This window comes from Pyrgilauda ruficollis, unplaced genomic scaffold (assembly GCF_017590135.1).
Source record: "Pyrgilauda ruficollis isolate IOZ18807 unplaced genomic scaffold, ASM1759013v1 scaffold75, whole genome shotgun sequence".
In the NCBI taxonomy this organism is placed as follows: domain Eukaryota; kingdom Metazoa; phylum Chordata; class Aves; order Passeriformes; family Passeridae; genus Pyrgilauda; species Pyrgilauda ruficollis.
The window spans coordinates 1,390,735-1,410,712 of record NW_024529377.1 but is presented as its reverse complement, the minus strand read 5'-3'; the positions used below and the strand labels follow the sequence as shown (position 1 = coordinate 1,410,712).

The window sequence follows — 19,978 nt, the reverse complement described above, 5'->3', positions numbered from 1 at the left end:
TGGTCTCACTAAGGGAAAAAGCCAGCAGTTGTCTTAGTCTAGAATTTTTAAATGGAATTTTTATCATGGACATTTACAGGGGTTTCCCCCTCCACCTCTTTGTTAGTTTGTTTTCTTTGCACACAAGAAAACAACATACATATGGAAGCTAAACTGACCTTGATAAACATGATAGCTATGGAGATAACTTCATTCTGTTGAATCAGCTGAGCAAATTTTACAGTTTGATTTATTCATGTACTGCACATCTGTGGCTACCTGGGAAAAAAGGCTGTCATATTTTTAAGTCACAACGTGTAACCTGTTTTTCTTAACAAAGAAAGTTCACGTGATCATGAACTGAGGGAATAAATGTATTCTGAAGTCCAGTGAGTAATTCTGTGAATACTCTTTTGTGGAGATTTTATTTATCCTTTTGTTGGGAGGGGGGCTGTCAACACAGTTCCAGTGTTCTGTAGGTAACCATATTTTCTTGCAAAGCCAAAGCAATCTGTGTGTTAGCCTTCTTGCTGGTTTCAGTTTGATTTCAGTGTGAGTCTAGTTTGTGTTGTCAAGTGATTTTTTTTTCCTATTCTGGATCAAATTCCAGTACACCTTTTGAGACTTCTCGGCAAATCTGTTGTGAGCGGTCATGTCAGCAAGTGGGGCTGTACAAACCCAGACTAGTTTTGCAGCAGCCCAGGATCTTGGGTATTGGCTGGCTACCCAGTTCTCTTGTTATTCTCAACAGGTTTTTTTTCTTTCCTGTTAGGAGTAAATATCAGTATGACTGCAGTCTGAGGAAGGGCTTCTGTGTTCCTACCAAAAGCTTGCTGGTGCAGAGGAACAGTGCAAGGAGAGCAGCAAGGGCATTTTGAGCTACCATGGATATCCCCACCGATTTGGTGCCATCGTCCATGATGTCCCAGCCTGAGGTGATTGAGGTGAGTACACCACAGTGAAACTCTAGCAGGTGAACTGATTCAACCTCTTTTTCATTTCCTCATGGAATCCTCGCTTTTTCTCCTCTCTGTCTCATTTTGAGTAATCAGGGAGTTTTCTGGAAATACTATATTAAAGACACTCATCACTTACTAAGGGTGTTGTTACACTTTGAGACATGACACTGCTGTGTTATAGTACTATTTGTAGCTTTTATATCTGAGCTGACATCATATGCCACAGGGTATGGCTTTGGTCAGTTTGGGTCAGCTGGCCTGGTTGTGTCCTCTCCCAGGATCTTTCCCACCCCCACCCCCAGGATGGAGGGAGGAATGTTGGAGAGGCAGCGCTGATGCTGTGCCAGTGCTGCTCAGCAATAGCCAGAACACCGGTGTGTTATCAGCACCTTTCCAATTATCAGGGCAAAGTGCAGCAGCACTGTGGGAGCTGTTAAGGGGAAATGACCTCCTGCTCAGCCAGACTCATTGTAATCTCCACCCCTTATTCCATACCATTTATGTCGCACTCAGATCCCACATAAATAATGTACCTTCTGACTGTTCCTTTGTATTTATTTCTCATTACTGGAACCCCTTCTTACCCACACACACACCTTAAACTACATCCTTAAACTATCTCTCTACCAAACATACATTTTCATTAACTACTGTCCCCTGCTCTTTGACAGATACCTATTATTATTTTCCTGTTTCATGGGCTTCATCCCTCCAGATCTCCAGTCCATCGGATGAGTGGTCAGGACAGGACCCAATGGTATACTGGATCACTGAGCACCAACACCAGCCTGGCCTGGTCATTGCATTCTCCTTGCTCCTCACAAAATTCATTCTTTATCAGTTAATGTCACTCCTGCTATTTTACTTCCTGCAACATACAATTTACACCACAGAATATTTTTTCCACCAGGATTAAATCTCCTTGAGGCACACACCATGTCGCCTCATCCTTCCACATTACCCACCAAGTCATTACCCACCAAGTACATCTAGATCATTGGGGCAAAGACAAGCCCACAAATGGATTCGTCTTAGTGGGTGGAGAAACCCACACTGACTTCCCCACCCACTTCCCTATGTGTTGCAGGGACCATATCTCCTCCCACAGTGTGAAGGGATTTTGTTTGGCTAGGGCGAGGGCAGTCAGCAGATCCCTTAGTGTTTACCAGCCAAATGGCTTCTGCTAAATTTGCATCCCAGTGCTTCCATGCCCTATTTACCTAATGGTCTTAATATGGTTTTCAGCAGTTCATATACCTCTGAATCTTCCCAGAGGCTCATGGGCAATAAAGGATGTGATGTATCCATTCAATGCTGTGTTTCTCTGCCTGAGACTTTCTGAGGTTATTTTGAAAATGAGTGCCATTGTCTGATTCAATTCCCTCTGGTGTACCATGTTGCTACAAAATGTGTCTCTCAAGGTCTGAGATGGCATACCAAGGTGTAGAAATGGTTTACAGGGCATGCTTGCAGCCAGACAGTTGTTGCCTCTGCCACGGTGAGTATGTAGCTCTTGCTTTGGTGTGTTTGTGGCAGTGGTCCAATGTAGTTAACTTGCCAGCCCTCACCATTTTGGAAACCCATCCACCACCCTCTATTCCAAGGAGATTTCACTCATGTAGTTTGCTCGACTGCAGCATGTTTCATATTTGCATGCATCTAAGGATTGTTGTTCAGGACAAATGCCTTCTCAAAAGGAGAATAAGAGCAGCTGTAGTGTGAGAATGAGCAGAAGAAAAGCTATCACTTGTAAGGGACTTGATGATCAGCATGGTCACCTTTCTATTGTGTTCTATAAATGCAGGTATCCTGGGCCTACAGAGAGTTTTCACTGAATAAATTCTGCCTGGACTTAGATCACTAGGCCAAAGACTAGAAATAAATAGGTGGTTGTGGTCATTGATTAGTAATATAGAGGTCTCTCTCCACACTCAAGTTTTAGAAACTGCTTCAATGAGATTTGACTTGGGAGCCAAAAATAAATGACAACAAGAAGCAGAGGAAAGACTGGTATCTCAGTGTAGGAGATTGTGGTAGAAAAAATACCACTCTCATCCTCATGTTGCAAAAGTAGGCTCAAAATTGGTATCTGTACAAGAAGACTTAAATGATTACATGAATTCCCACAGATTTCAGTAAATCATTGTGGATATAACAGTTTATAAAAGTCTTCAATTGTATATAAATATCTCCAAGCATCTCCAGACAATCTGCTGGGAGCCATCTATATGTTTCTGAGAGTAAGGAAGACCTTTTTAACAGACAAGGACATAGTGAAATACGTATGTTAAGAGACAATTACTAGATTAAATATTGAAGTAAAGCACTTTTCATACTTGGACTGCATGGGCAGCTTTTGCCTTTCATGTTTGTAATGAATTTTTGGATACAGTTTAGAAAACAACATCGACTAAAATTTTTTTTCCCCCAGAGGACATTATTTTGCTTTTTGGAATTGAGGAGGTGCCATGGTGTGCTGCAGAAGTAATTTAGAGACTAGTGTTTTAAGGAAGGATTTTTTTTAAACTTGGAAATAACCTTGCATGCTTTTTGCATGAGCTAGACAGCATCTTAGTTGCAAAAGAAGACTTTTGTGACTTTACTTTTAATTTTCTTTATTTTTTATCCTTATCTTTAAACTTTCCTTTGGCATTGCCAGCATAGTTGGCTTCCTTCACATTTAGTCAATTTAAGCTCAGAAGTAAGTACTACTTATTTTGCATACCTATATATGTATAGGCATACATCTTTACACATTGCAGTAATAAATACTCCTCTGCTTATCATCAGTCCTTTAACTTTACCAGGCAAACAAGCTTATTTCCCCTGGGAGAGAATCTCAGAGACCTCAGCAGGACCTTTTTTTTAAACCAGAGCTTCTTCTGATAGGTTTTTGCTTGGACTTCAATCGTACAGCTGCTCATTGTGGCACCGCAATAAGAGAAGTTCCTGTTAATTTAGTAGCAAATGGCATTTTCCCAAGATTTGTCCTCTGAGTCAGGTAACAAAAGGCTCACATTTTGCAAAAGTTTTTGAAAGTCACTTCTGGGTACCAGATGTGAAATTGCTAATACTGTCTTAAATATTCTTACCGCTAGTGTGTCAACACAGGGCCTGCTTCTGGTGCTGCTCTACAACCCTCTGTTGAAGCAATGCATTTGCCACACTAGTGTTTCTTCATACCCTCCCACCACACTAATTTATTCACATCTCCCCTCTTCTTTTCCTCACCCAGTATCGTGTTACCAGACACAAGAAGTGGTGAGTAAGAGCAGAGGCATCCTGGTCATGTGTAAAGATGAAGGATAAGTAAAGTTCTAAGGTAGTTTACCTGTCCGTAGCTGTGATCTGAAACAGAAAATAGCTAGGGGATAGCATTCACAAAATGTCAAAGAAGTCAATGAAACAAAAAATTTCCCAAATATGCTTTGAGCTTTTTGCCACAGGATTTCATTGTAAGGCATAAAAGATCTCAAATTAATCACAGTAAATCACAATCTAGTGACTTCTGATTAGATAAACTATTCTGGTCTTAAAGAGAGAGAAACAAAATGTAACAGGAATTTATGATTTTTAATTTGACGATGTTTTGTATACATGTTATGACTTCATATCTCAAATATGGATAAGTAAAGTGATTCCACAGAAACCTGGCTAGTCTGATGATGCATTAAACAAAGTTAAGTAATTCTGTAAGAAGTGTTTAGCATCCCAGAGGGCTTTGCTGTTTGCAAAAAAAAGAAACATCACAAGTGGTGACCCATACTGATGAAAGTATTCTCTGAAGTAATTAGTATTTTCTCTCTTTATGAATGGCATGAGATGAATTCTGCAGTAAAAGCTTTGAAGAAGTAATGATTTGAGCTCAAGTTACTTAATGAACCAGGGACTTCCAACAGTGCCTCAGAAATGCTTAAACAAGAAAGCAACAAAAAAAAAAAATTCATCATTCTCTCTGCTTTTGCCAGCAGTGGATCCTACTAGCCAAATACTCGAAGCAAATGAGTATGTTTAAATAACTGCCTTGCAGCTGTTCCAAAGAGAAATCCAGAGCAGTTTCCATTAGGATGGCCTTTCATGGCCAGAGCCAAAAACCACTTCTCCCACTCTGTGCCATTGAATACATCTCTATTTCTCCTCATTTTGTTTGAATTGGAATGGAAGAGATTTAAGCTATCATTGCCACAGAATGGTTATCCTTCTCATAATATGCTTGAGAACAGGCTGCTTTGAGCTGGCACAGCTGTTGTCACCCCTTTCCCCAGTGAAGCACAACACAATTTGCATTTTGGATTTGGTGCCCAAGTTTCTGCAATCAACAAGTGTGTGGATTTTTTTGTCCCGCTTGAGCTGAATAAACAAATTAGCCTTGTTACCAAAACAGACCTCTTGTGGTGGTAAATAGAGCAAACAGAACAAAAGGAAATGGTGAGGCTGGAAAAAACAATTTGTGATTAGAAGTATCACATCACATCCAGTTACAGACATCATAGGAGAAACTGAAATACCAGTACACTTTTTTTAAAAATTGTTTTACTAGATGAGATTACTGGAGGCTCAAAATGCAAATCTGTTTTGTTTAAAGTAGACCAATACTGCCTTAAAGGCAACTGCTCAGTAAAGTGTGAACAAGTTAGTTATAGAGACCCCATTGTTTCCAAAGCTCTGAGACAAAGATTTTTCTATATTCTGTTTATATATTTCACAAATCTCTCAATATATCAAAGCAAAAGAAACCCAAATTGTCTAACATATATTTCATTAAACAAAGGTGCTTGTTGTACTTTACTTTTCTGTATTGAAAATACAGAATAGTCTTCTTATTTCTGTCTGTAAATCTCTATTTTCAGTCTCAAAATGAAATTTGCTATGCATTTTGGTTGTAGGCTAAACTCTCCCAAGTGCTCACTTTTTGCTTGGGGAGGATCTATGGGAGGTGTGCCCTGGAGGTGGAAGCAGCCCCAGTGTAGCCCACAGTGTTTTTTTCAGCATAAAATTGCTGTCTTTGAGCTGCTGTAGCCAATAATTAACTCCCAGCTTGGTTTACTAACTCGGTTTAAAGGATGCACGTTGTAAATCATGAAATTATTTATGCATGAAAACTCATTTGGGATGTTATTGTGCAGATTCTTTTTCCCCTCCGACTGCTTCCACTCTGGAAGTGGAAGCGCACAGATAGGACTCTGTGTGCTGCACCTCTCTCCAGAAAACCCCTCCCAAGGTGGGGGTGTTCGATAAAGGTCTGTCCTGGAGACCTCATCCTCACAGCAGCATTCAGGGACGCACAGCCATTTGCAACTGGGCAGCTGGGAGTGAGCTGGGCAAGAAAGTGGAGCAGCCCAATCAGCATCACGGCAAAGACCTTTTCTGAAGGCATAGGAGGTAGAATATTTCAGTCACTAAATGAGATGATGGAATATAATTGTGTTCCTGTGTCTCCCACAAAGTGTTGAGCCTGTGCCCGTGTTTGGCTAGTTTTTGTGAAGCTCAGCTTGTCATGAAAGGTACCCCAAAGAAAAGAAGTTTTAACAGCTTTGCAGAAGCCTTTTCTGTACTTTGGAACACTTGGGCTTAAATACCCAGTTTGGGCTCAATGTGCTCTACCTTCACCACAGCTAATTACTTTTTTTTTTTTTTTTTTTTGCAGTATCTCCACATTACAATGGGGATCTCCCTTTGAGCTGGGAAGACAGATATGGGGTGGCAGAGAAAAAATAAATCCTTAGTAATCAACATATGTAAGCCATTCTAGGAATGTAAGTGAGGGTGTGATGATGTAGGACTGTGCCCTGATTCAAACAGTTTTCACTTCTTCCTCTACTGGAAAACTTCCCTATGAACATTTATGTAGTACTTGTGAGGGACGCAGCTCATCTGAAAATGTTGGATCTGTGGAAAAGGAGCAGCAATACAACAGTGTGTGAATTGTTGGCTAAGTTGTGGATAGATGAGGTCACTCTGTCTTTTCCAATTCTTCTTTTAATTAATTCTAGTTTTGAATTTCTTAAATCTCCTTTGACTTGCAGAATTTTGGAAGGTCAACAACCTCACTGGTTTTATAGCCAATCCGTGGAGATCATAATCATAGTTAATCAGTGGGATCTGTGTCACTTGTGAATTATACCTTCTAAGAGTAACGCTGCCTGTTTTCTCACTGTTGCTGGTGGCTGGGTCTCTTTAATACACTGAGTGCCTAGAATGTTGAGCTGCATTTTCAGGTATAAACTGTAGGATACAGAGAAATTCTCAGTTAATTTTCTAGTAGTTGGGACATTTGTCAGATCTGAGGCTCTGTAGTAATATAGTCTGCTACAAAAGCATCCTACAAATTACTGGATGCACTAGCTGTTGCCACATGATCCTTAAGTAACTTTATGCTTTAGAATGTTTTAATAGCATTAAAGGGATCCCCTTGCAGAGAGATTAATTTCCTCCTGTCTTGTCACCTTTGTGAAGGCCAAAATGAATCTAGTGAAATGAAGTAACCTGCTGTGACAGAACCACCCCATCTTATTATATAGGTTTATCTTTAAGTCTGTGGAATGGTTACTTTGGGAGATGCAATTCTGAAGAGGAGGAGCCATTCTGTGTTGGCAATAGGGTTTCCTACTTCCATTGTGAAGACGAAAAACATGTCTGTGCATAAGGTTATAATGAATCAGGACTCTTGTGACTTCATGGTTTTGTTTTTTTTTTTTTTACTTCTACTTTTATCTTTGAAGGAAACACATCTTTTCTGCTTTATTTTAAAGCTTTTCTTTCATGTTCTGCAGTTTGAAAAGTAATGTGTGTTTTTCATTAGGTAGTAGACAACTGTGTTTGCAAATTGGATTTTTTTTCCCTCATCTGTTACAACTTTACTTTCATAAACCCCATGTTTAGCAGTTGTGGATTGATGAAGTATTTACATATTAATTCAATTATGCCTATACTTACTTGATTGTCCTTATTTTAAATATATTCTTTATTTATACCCTTCTTTGGGGATTTTGAAGTTGGCAGTTCCCTGAAGTTTTTCAGCTTGACCCCTTCCAGTATGTCAGTAAACTTAAGATATTTACGCAAGCTGAAAGCAGTGGTACTGGTTTCCATTCACTGCTGCTCTAAATGTAAAGATATAAGAGAGTTATTATGGTTTTGTAGTCTTAGTTTACCACAACAATATTAGAAAAATAAATTGATTTTCTTCTCCTCCATGTTCTGGGTAAGAAAACAGTGGCATGTGGAGGTTAATTCAGCAAAACACAAAAAAGAGAAGAGCAGAGTGTGTTTGGAGAGTCTAGGTTAAAATATTTTTAAGAGATTTCTTGGATATGGATTCTTTCTTTGTGGCTTACAAGTTTGAAAAGTGCTGTAAAAGTCAGACCTTAATATTCAAAGAATGTTCTGCCGTGCTTTTCTCGACAAGAAATAGGTGCACCCATGGGTACTGGGGGTGGGGAGACAGTGACTTGCCTTTTTTTTTTTGTTTCGTGGATCAAGGAACTCTCCAAACTCTGAGATTGCAGAGGGGATTGTAAACTGATCATCTTCCCCTCAGGCACCTCGTGCTAATTAATGCTTTGTTTAGGCAGGATCGGGCAATGGTATTTGAAGACTTTTTGATGTTTGTTTTCCACCCCAAGCATCTCTCCATACACAGTCCTTACCAGGTGAGCAGCCCTCACCGGGTGAGCTGTAACTCACCACGGAGCTGGCAGGATTCAGAGATCCCCCTTCTGTTCCAGGCAGACAGTGTGCTCTCCACTGCTGTGTCTGCCCCAGGAGGGACAGGTAGTAATGAGCTGCTCTCCCAGGGACATCCAGTGGTCAAGCTGCTGTGGATCTAAATCCTCACCCTGTTCTTCAGGGTGTGATGCAGAGGTGGCGCAGAAGCAAGATGAGTCAGGCACAAAACATGGGAAATCTTACATGGGCTCTTCTTCCCAGTGCTCCCACTGGCACCCATCTAACCAGAGGAGGGGAGACAACCAGGCAAATAGTGCCTGAAAAGGCCAGCGCCAAGGTGAATTGAATGACTAATTGCTGAAGAGTGAGTTTTATTTATTAAGTCCTGATGCCACATTTCCTGGTTTGTGTGCACTGGGCTGTAGTTATAACTATGTCTCATGGGATTAAGAGATTGAATTCCATGTACTTGTGATTTTCTTCTTCTTTGATTTGGGACAAATATGTATTGGGTCATCTTGGTGCAGCAGGAGGAGACTTTGTTTTTAACCTGCTTTTATTCCATTTTTCTTTATCTGTCTTATTGGTTTACAGCTCAATGTTTACTTCTTCCACACAGATTTGTCCTAGAGATTTAGTTAACATGGGCAATTTGCAGCTCAGTTTGTTTTAAACTTCTGTTGAGATACACTGGGTGGATGAGGTAAATCTCCGGGCACCACACATCTGGCTTACACAGGCAGTGAAACACACAGAGTGAAACTTCAGGAAATTAAAATATAAACTTCCCTGCCCCTTTTCCTTCAGGGGCAGGAGAGGGGAATGGGGTCTGCTTGCTTGCATATGCCTTTGTGGTATGTTAACACTTTGAGTACTGAGAGATAGAGTGCAGTTCTCTCCTGCTTGAGCCTTTCCAATCAGCATCACAGCTAAATGTGATGCCTTGGGATTTTTATGTTTGTGACCTGGGAGGTCAAAACCTTCCTTTAAGTGGCATCCGAGAAAGCTGATCATCTGGAAGTCCCCTGCTGGAATTTTTGCCAGCAAACTGTCTCATCTTCTTCTCTTCTTTCCCTTGGGAAGGTGGGTGGGGTGTGCAGGGCATGAAAAGATTACTTTTACAGGAGGTCCCAGGTTTTAGATTAGAATACCTTAGAAACAAAACTTCTCCAAAATTCCTTACATGAACACAGCATTTTGGTTTTCTGCCTTCAAAATGAGAGAAGTAGCAAGTGAGCCTCATGCTAGCTTCTCCGAGATTGCTCAAGTGCTGTCATAGTTTTAAATTGAACAAGTCTGGCTCTGTAGCATTTTACATACCCTTATGTCTGTACGTACATTCCACCTTGCCATTTCATGATTAAGTCATATTTTTTGTCATATTTTGTTTCAGATTTCAAACTAAAAGGTTGGGGAGAGCATTGCACAATCAGGGAATAATTCACATTTTAAGCCCATGTGCAAAACAAAAAAGGAAAAAAGAAGGAAAAAGAAAGTAAAAGCATAATACCAGCCACATTTTAAACTTCTGAATTAAAAATACATGTTTTTTCAGGTGTAGCAGGCCTCTTTCCATAGGAGCAACAGAGGAGCAGTAATCATTCATTACATGTGGGCAGCAGACATCTGAAAGAAAAAAACAGTGACAAATACACAGGCAAAGAGAATTTATTCAAGATCACAAGTGTCAACTAGGTCCTGAATCCAGATATTCCTACAGAGACTAAAAATCCTGTGCATTACATAATTAATGCAGATGTTGGCAAGCTTTTATAAGAGCCACTAATTCATGCATATGACTTCCTCTCTCCCTCAAGGGTTCTTATACTTGACCTGTTATTACCACAAGGTCTTTAACCAAAAAATTAAAGCCAGATGTCTTGTAGCTAGGTCTCCCTTTGTTAAACACCCCTTATAATAATTTTTTTTTATATGCAACTGATCCTACATGAGAACTTCCAAAATTTCTTAAATAATTAAGGCTAAAAGGCTTCAAACCCAAGGGTTGATGTATCCTAGAGGAGCAATAAAAGCATTATACTCACTGGGCTTAGAATACTATTTATTCTAGCTTTTTTATTATCCTGGGACTGCAAATGTTTCTGGTCAATGTCTAGGCTGGAGGTAAAATCTTTCTTAAAAGACCTTTTTCTTTAACATAAATTTAAATGTCATGTAGTCCATTTGGGATATAGATGGAAAGTTTTGTATATTGCATTATTGGAATTGGCTTAATTGCATTGACAAATGTAGACATGAAAAGAAACAGAAACAGTTTTGGGTAATTCTAAGGAGATCTTTATCAGATACTATTTTCACTTGAGTCAAGTTATGAATTCAGTTTCCCAATTCTGTATGTTTTTGTTTTCCACAAGAAGGTTAGGTTAGCTGTAGCACTTCCTGCAGAGTAACTGGAGCTGTCCAAAATCTATGGTTAACTTTGTATGTTTTAATGGGAAGAAATTACCGCCTTTTAGTGTTGTTGATCTGTTCCTTGATTGGGCTTCTTACCTGAATTGCCAAAACTGGTCCTGCTTTTGTAAAAATTCAAGTTTAGGTGATAGCATTCCAGAACAATAAAAACAGAGAGGAAAAGGAAGATCTTATATAGAAAGAGACTTTTTGACATGTGTTTATTGGTTTGATTTTTTTTTTAATTATTATTTTTATATCTTTGTTGTTTACCCATGCTAAACAAGGAACCAGGATGTTATTCAGAGGGGTTTCTTTTCTTAAGGTTTGCCTTTTGGGAATTGCACCTTGAGTAATTGCATGGAACTTAAAAAGGAAACTCATTAGGCATTTTCTTATAAGCCAACAGTTGTATCCAAAACTTCCACATTCTAGTGGAATATGGGCTGGTTTTTTGCCCCCCTAGCTGTTCTCGGCGAAGTACTCTGCAAAAGAAAATAGTCATGTGTTCTCTGGCATAGCCACAACAATAGTTAATGCAGGAAATAAGGTTGGATGCTTTTAACACTAGTTAAGCCAAATATTGCTTTTCTTATTTCTTGGCTCACTCCTATTTCAAATTGGAATAAGTCAGTTCTGATGAGTTACGTTTAAAAGCATTGTGTATTTCAAACCATTTCTAGAAATGTGGCTGGTGCTCATAGAAATGCTATGTCATGCTTCCTTTATTGTTCATAAAAGCACGCACTTTTTATGGACATATGTTATCCTTTGTAATTCATGGTCTCAGAACATATTGACAATCTTTATTTAGGGTGTTCTTCCCACATTTTAAGACAGGACAAGAAGGAATACCCATGACGGAAAATGGAATAAGTTAAAACCTACTTGGAAATGTAACAAACATTTCCTCCTCTTTGATGAACTATTCTTCCGCTACAGTCAAACAACAGTTCTGTGCACTAATAACATAAATAATGTGTCTAGCAGAGTTAATTTTTCTTAATTATGAATTGCATGCCTTTAACTGAATCTCTCAGCAGATCTGCTTGGCCAGAAGCTTGTTTTCTATGCAATTTACAACTACATCAGAAATCATGCTGGCTCCAAGAGCAGATGGAGCCATTTCTGGTGGTTTCTAATCTGGTTGCTGTTACTAGATTCCTCAAAGCAATTGTTTGTGAGTTCTGGAATGCCATTTGGTCTGAAACAATAAATTTGTTCTGAAGTGTGTTCCTTTCCGTCCCCCTCCCCGCTCTTTGTCTATGTCTTAGCCATGAAGGCAATCATATGTTTTCAGTTCTGATGTCATTCTGGGTTTTTTTCTCTCTCTTTTTTTTTCTCTCTTCTTTCAGTCTACAGCCATGAGTGAACCACAGTGCTACTACAATGAAACCATTGCCTTCTTTTATAACCGAAGTGGAAAATATCTAGCCACTGAATGGAACACTGTCAGCAAGCTTGTAATGGGACTGGGGATTACCGTCTGCATCTTCATAATGCTCGCCAACCTCTTGGTTATGGTGGCTATTTATGTGAATCGCCGATTCCACTTTCCTATTTATTACTTAATGGCCAACTTAGCTGCTGCGGACTTTTTTGCAGGGCTGGCCTACTTTTACTTAATGTTCAACACAGGACCCAACACTAGAAGACTGACTGTAAGCACCTGGCTTCTCCGTCAGGGTCTCATTGATACCAGTCTGACAGCCTCTGTAGCCAATTTGTTGGCCATTGCTATTGAGCGGCACATTACAGTTTTCCGAATGCAGCTGCACACTCGGATGAGCAACCGCCGAGTGGTCGTTGTCATTGTTGTTATCTGGACTATGGCCATCGTCATGGGTGCCATACCAAGTGTCGGATGGAACTGTATTTGTGATATCACCCACTGCTCCAACATGGCACCGCTCTATAGTGACTCCTACCTGGTCTTCTGGGCTATTTTCAACCTGGTCACTTTTGTGGTCATGGTGGTCCTATACGCTCACATCTTTGGGTATGTTCGCCAAAGGACTATGAGAATGTCCAGACACAGTTCTGGACCCCGCAGGAATCGGGACACCATGATGAGCCTCCTGAAGACTGTGGTCATTGTGCTTGGTAAGTGCTTACTTTGCCCACCCTGTTCTTCCTGCTCTGTTTCTTATCAGGTGATTTCAGTAATGCGTGGTCAGCTCCTGGGGGTCAGCAGAATGTGGAAGACACTGGAGCAGGTGCAGACAATAAGAGCACACAGAGTTCACCACTGGGTGCTCTAAGAAGACCACTGGGATTATCAGGCTTATTTATGGAAGTTGATGTGACATGGTCACTTAGCCCTGTAACATGAAACCAGTGAAAATCCAGATGTAATGTGGTGGTTTTTTGCAGCAACACGTGTTTAAAATCTTTTGTAGCAACCTATTATATAATGTTTGTCTTTTTGCCTTTGAAGATGCCAAATGGCTTCAAACTTAAAATAGTACAGGGAAGGCTCGGTGTTCCACTGAAATATCTGTTGTCTCCTTTTTGTCACCTGAAAGGTGTTGTGTTAATGTGAAATTCCATTATATGGAGAACAGTCACGAGCTACAGTCAGGCTGTTCACAAAAAGATTGTGTGTTAAGCAGGACTGCATGTACCCAGTCCTATAGTGTTTGGTGCATTTGCTAATACAGGAAAGTAGCATGTGAGATACTGATGTGCTTCAGCACACTGCTCAGGAGGTGCATAGGCTTCAGTGCTTAGCATGAGGGAAATACCATAACACGTTTTGGATTCAGGAGGTTATTGTAATTTTGTGAATAGTTTTACTTGGGTTTTGTCTGGGATTCCCAGTTTCCTTATGCAGCACAGTCTAAAGGCTGAGTACCATTCCCTGTTGATCTTCTTTGCTGTTTTTCTGTTCTTTGTTCCTGCAGATGATAGTGAGCTGAAGGCAGCAAGGATGGTACAGGTTGTCTCCTTGTCCCAATATGTGTTCTCACCTATTAGGTCCTCCACTACAGTACATGGGTCTCCAGGTATCCCACTACCCTGTTGCATCAGATGGTTGCCCTAACAGTTCATAAATGCAATTGTTATGCAGTCCACAGAGCCCAAAACTTAGCCCCATTTCTCTCCTTGACATTATGGTTCCCATAGGTTTATGCTGTGACTTGAGCTTTCTATCACAAACGTGCCAGAATTGTAGCAGAGATTCAGTGTGAATCACTGTGTCAACTCACTTTTTAGTTTAAGAATTTACATGTTGTACTTTGACCTAGTGATTTGCATTTTGACCAGAATATGAATTGTGCAGTTAACTAACCTGTTAAACCATTGATAAGATGTATTCCTCCATGTCCTGCTCTTGTCTTCAGGGAAAGCATTTATATGAGATTTCCAAGGGAGACTCTAGTGATTGGTGAAACCTCTCCTGGTGCTTCAAAAATCGGTCCTTTCCAATCTCCATGATTGTCATGGCAGAAGGCAAGATGAAGTTAAGAATACCAAGAAAATTTGGGTTTTGCAGTCCTCTTTTAGGAAACAGTTCTCTGTTTTCCTTCCTGAAGACATTATTGTTCATACAGTATTTCCAATGAGGTGAAAGACTGGCTCAGACTTCACAAAAAAAAAAAAAAAAAAAAAAAAAAAAAAAAAAAAAAAAAAGACCTCAAAAACAGCTACTAAAAAAAGTGGATGGAAAATAGTAGGCACTTCTACCAGTGCAATGTGGAGTTGTAGCAATAAACAGTCACTGAATAAATAGCAAATGTCAGCTAATCCCAAGCATGTATGGTTCTAGAGGTATGTGTATGCAGCAGGAAGGATCAGTCTCCTGTGAAAGAGGTCAGAGGGAAGATATACAGGCCACTCACTGTGGCCACAACAGTAGTGGTGTACAAAGAATGTAAAGTGACCCCTTTCTTTTCCCTAATAAATATATTTCTTTCAGGTATTATTCTAGAAAGAGTGAAACAACTCCAGGGGTTAAGGGGCATTAGCTAAACTGGAGGTGAATTCAGTTTAGCTGCAGATGTAGTTCAGTAATACCTCTGATTCCTCATAAAGGTGAGATTTTTCAGGACTGCAAGTGGCACATGTTGAAGCTTTCTATAAAATTCAAACAGGATCTTATTTCTTGTTACTGCTGCACTTCATTCAGTGCTTTGCACACATTGTACTTAAGTATCGCTTCTAATCTGCATAAAATACCATTTACAGAAAACAATAACTTATTATTTTATTAAATCTGTTCAAAGGCAACAAAAGCGCTCGTAGGTTGTGACATTCTTTATCATTTTTGCAGCTCCCACCTTGGTATTATTTTGCAAAGGGTTTGGGTTTTTGGTTCAGTTTGGTTTTTTCCCTAAGCAGTTTGGTTTCTAGAGGAAAGCTAGCGGAGGTCAGTCGTAGGCCTGTAGTGTAAAGAAGTAGCAGTGCTTTCACCTCCTTACCACCTGGGAGGCACAGTTGCAAGATAAAGATAGTTGGGAAACAGTTGTGGGTTTGTTGTGTAAATTCTTTTAATTTAAGAAATAAATAAAGAAAGAAGAGACTGAAGTAAAGAATTAGGCTTTGGGGTAATTGCAGACACATTGGGGGAGTTAAATATTTGTGCATCAAGGTGTTACCAGACTGCTACGTACACCATGAGAAATTTTCATTAATTGTCATCAGCTGGGGAGTATCATCCCATATTGCTGAATTTGCACTTCAGGGGAGGATTTTTTTGTGGTTCTAAAGAAGAAAAGCTAAGCATCACTTCAAAGCACTTCTGGGCAACAGATATCTCAGATATCAGCAGGTATCTCTCAAGCAAAGAGTGTGGTCAGCATGTTGATCAGGCAGGTGTGGTGGTGCTCTATAACTGTTTGCAGTTTACTTGTAAGTCTGGCTTAAAGTTTTCTTAAGCAGAAGATTTAATTTCAAGGGTCATATCTCCTGAGTGCCTTCTTGAAAAGGTAGTGCTTCGAGTTTATCTACTGGAGCTTTGGGAAGGGCAGAAAAGGTGAGTGTGTCAGTATGCATGGAGCAATTTGCTGATCATTTATCTCGTGTTATCTGGCTTTTTCTACATCAGTGAACCTCAAAAACATGGAGAAGAACCCCTTTCTTAATGGTGCAGATCAGGGTAATACTACATTGGTCAATACATTGGTTTGAGACAGAAACAAACTTTTTTGCAGGAAGTGGAGCTGGGAAGGAGAGTAGTTTATTCTGAAGATGCCTCTCCCTCCTCTCCTTCCCCACAGCTGAGTGGGGAAGGGAGCTGGTTTGTGTCAGCCTGTTATACACAGAAGACAATTCATTTTGGAGGAGAGGGAGGGTGCCCTGGGATTGAAAGGAAAACAGAACTGAGGCTCTGGGTAAACCTGTGAGCATTGGCAGAGGGAGGCAACCATTCCTCATTTTAGAATCTTTGTTAAAATGCTGCTCAGCCGTAAGTAACTCCATTGTGAATTGGGCAGCAGTGAACTGTTCATTTGACTTTTAAACTTCCATAAACGGGTGTCCTGGAGTTGTCCTGCTGGCTGTACTCCCAGGCAAAGCCATGTTGCTGCTGCTGCAAGCAGAAGAGCATCTTTTCCCCTGTCTGCATTCTCGCTGTGTTTGGGGGCAGGAGGGGGAGGGAATAACACAAGAGCTTCTTGTTTGTTAGCTGCCTAACACGGCCTGCCCTCCTTCATGCCTTGCTGCCTTGCTCCAAGAGGAGAAGAGCTGCCCCAAAAGGGGTGCAGTCCTCCAGGCAGTGATGCTGTCAGCATGTGCAGGGAGGGTGCCAGCTGTCTCTTGACAAGAGGGTGATTGTGTGGGGAGGGCTATGGCTGCTTGACGCACTGACTGGAGCGGTCGGGATCTGGCACACTGCGTCATCCCACAGAGCGGGTGGGATGCTGAATCCTAGGAAAAAGTCAAAAGCAGAGAACAGATTTTTTTTTTTTTTTTATGCCCTCTTGTTTTTTTCCTTGAGTAAAATAGTTTAAACAGAAGGAAGTGATTTCATAGCTGAGCCCTTTTTTCTTTTAACAAGGCTGCTTTTGAAATCTTTCAAAAGTAACAAGGAACATAAAGCTCTCTCTCTAAACCATGCCTTTCCTTTGCATTGGAACTAAGGAAGAACTGATCTGTGTACTGCACATAGTCATAAAATCATGTCTGGTTTGGCTTGCAGCTCAGTGACACTTTGCCTTTCACCACCACCATGTGTTCCCTTTAAATGAGCAATCAGGGAATAGGCAGAAACTGAGCAGATACATCAGCTGAAACTTTGCATCCTCTCTTCTGTTCTCCACTTTTTCTCATGTTGCATTTAAAAACAAAGCTAAACTGTTTTTCTGCTGGGGATCATAGTTAGACTCTGAAAGCATTTGTCGGGCCAGTCGTAGGTTTGGCCCAAAAAAGGAAGACAATATCTAACTATTGTTTTAAGAAGTAGTGAAAGCACGAAATTAAGGATATCAGATTCGAGGCCTGGATAAACTAGCTCTGGCCTACATTTCCTTGGCCTGGAATCAGTTATGAAAGCTAGGGTTTTTCAGGTATTTTTAGGTGTATACCTGCATTTCTAGAGAAGTACTGGCTTAGAATGTTGCTGTTAGTTAGAAAGCCTATATTTCTCCTGCCTAAATGCTGATTAAGTATTCATCCTAATTTGTCACCTCTCGTTTTTACAGTGTGGATAACTCTGCCATATACCTCCATATGCATCTTTGGGCATTCCTCTCTATTTAGAATTTAGACTGTGAGATTGTGATACTGAGGGTTTATAACTGAATTTCAAATAAGCACGATACCAACAGCCCTCCTTATTTGTATTTTACTAATCCTGATGATTAGCCTTCTATGTTGGGTGAGTTCTCAGTGTTGTTGGGCCAAAATTAGGCATGCCTGTTGAGACAAGAACCACAGCTAGCCCCCAGGATGTAGGGAGACCAAACAATGAGTTCAGAATTGTTTACCATTTATGTTCCTGGGAAGTAAAAAGACACTTAGGACTTTCCTGCCTATAGAATCATCCACTTTGTTTGCAGGAATGTGGTTTACTCTGTAATATTGGGACACTAATGTGGGCACAGATAAAAAAGGTGAAGGTTCTTTTTGTATAAACTCTGAGTTTTTTATAAATTTTGATTTAAAGGAGTCTGTGTCACAGTGCTTGAAGACAGTCCTTTACTTATTATAATGAAGAACTAAATGTAAGAAAAACATCTGGAAGTTCAGCATAAACATCTGGAAGGGTAGAACTTCTCAGCAAGGACTTTTTTCCTGCCCTCTCTGCAGCAGTTATGAATTGCATGAGACTTATTTTTGAACTCTTGTAGCTTTTCTTTCACATCTACGTTCCAAATAGGGTTGGAAAACAGCAAAAAACTGTTAATGCACATGAGTGTTCACATATGCTGTAGCTACACTGTTGAAGCAAATAAAGTACATTATTGACAACTTTAACTTTTCTGAATGGTTGTTTTGACATGCAGTCTGCATCTTCACTCCATTTTTCTTCTCATGCAGTAAAAGCACTTGATTATCAGTAGAATATAGAAAGACTGAAATAATGCTGCAACCTGACTGACAGCACATGGTGTCTTGACAGAGGCATGTCTTTATTTCCATATCCCTCATGCAGTGTCAGGTAATTAACTGGAATGGTTTATCTTTGTTGGCCTTAAGGCTTAAACAGTATGAAATACATTTCATCAGTTACCAAGGCTGTGGTCCTGGACTGAGATGGAGATGATCATGTCTAGACAGAGCTTGATTATGGTATCGCTCAAACTTTGACACAGCTTCCCTACCTGTGGAACATTATTCCTGTGGGCCAAAGGAAGCATCAGCCCTCTTAGCACAGTGCAGCTTATAAGATGATCTTTTGGAGAAGCCAGGGTTTAACTCTGAGCCCCGTTACTGTAAGAAGAAAACTTCACCTATTTACCTCCTCCTTTAGGAGTCCTGCTGCTGTTGGGAGGGATGAGCTTTGCAGCAGTATTTTTCCTGACATGACTGAAATTGAGAATGTTGTCTTAGCTTGGAGATATCCTTCCACCAGGTAGCAGTGGACTCATGGGGAGAAGAGCAGCATCCAGTCAGGTGGTTTTCCTTGTAATTATTACATTTTCCATAGAGAATTGTGCTGGGCAGTAACATCATGCTGGAGTTGAGATGCGAGCAGCAATTTTCACAGCTTTTTGTCTGGAAGTGGTGCAATGTGAAGCCAGGAATACTGTGTTACCCTGTGGTCTGCACAGGGGGCCAGTTCAGAGTCACCAACCCTGCCTGACCCCCAGGTCACAGAAATATCACTTGTGTATTGATTTAATCCTGACAGAAAAACAGCGCAATAAACTCTGTAGTTGGTGCAGGCAATACATGTCTGAGCATCAATGACTTTCTGTTCTAGCACACAGGTTGCAGTTATGTGCAGTCCCAGTGTTTTTAGATCAGTATATTTTAAATGTGCATAAACTGTGAATTTAACCCTACAGTCAAGTAAACTGGGAAATTGTTGCTGATGATGTAGCCTAAATGGAGAGCTCATAAGTTTAAAGGATAAAATCTGTTTCATAATATGGAGAGCAAAGGTTTGTAACAAATGCTTTCAGAGATGCAGTGTGCATCAATATTCAAGCTGTATCATCAAATATTTGACCGTGACAGGTCCACTGCTAGACACATCAGATATTTGCATGAAAAAAGTGAAATCTTGATTATTATTATTATTTATAGCACATCTTATCTATCCTAGTGGAGTTTGGATGACTTGGACTTCTCCCTCTTCTCCCTCTCTCAGCCTTAGGAGTAGTTCTTCTGATTGCTGCTCAAAAGCCTCCTTGCAGGAAAAAACATGCAGTTTAGGGAGTCAGTGGTTTCCAGGCCTTGCCATTTTCCACTTATTGTGAATTATGTATTATCTTTTGGGTTTGTTGTTGTATTTTTTTATTTCCCCTGTGCATCTTAATGACATTTTAGAATTGACTTAAGCAACCATGTACTTA

At 40.3% G+C, this 19,978-nt stretch overlaps 1 protein-coding gene across 4 annotated transcripts in view; it reads left to right on the top strand.

Moving 5' to 3' along the window:
* LPAR1 (lysophosphatidic acid receptor 1) overlaps positions 1-19,978 on the top strand; it is a 68,772-nt gene that overhangs the window by 24,083 nt on the left and 24,711 nt on the right. The window contains exons 2-3 of one of the 4 annotated variants that reach the window (XM_041486349.1): positions 752-923; positions 12,374-13,121. In XM_041486349.1, the coding sequence (XP_041342283.1) occupies positions 864-923; positions 12,374-13,121 (808 nt within the window). In that variant the 5' untranslated portion in view covers positions 752-863. Of the gene's footprint in view, positions 1-751; positions 924-1,661; positions 1,696-3,878; positions 3,940-6,257; positions 6,321-12,373; positions 13,122-19,978 lie in introns of those variants that run through there. The other 3 variants (XM_041486350.1, XM_041486351.1, XM_041486352.1) reach the window with 3 other exon arrangements.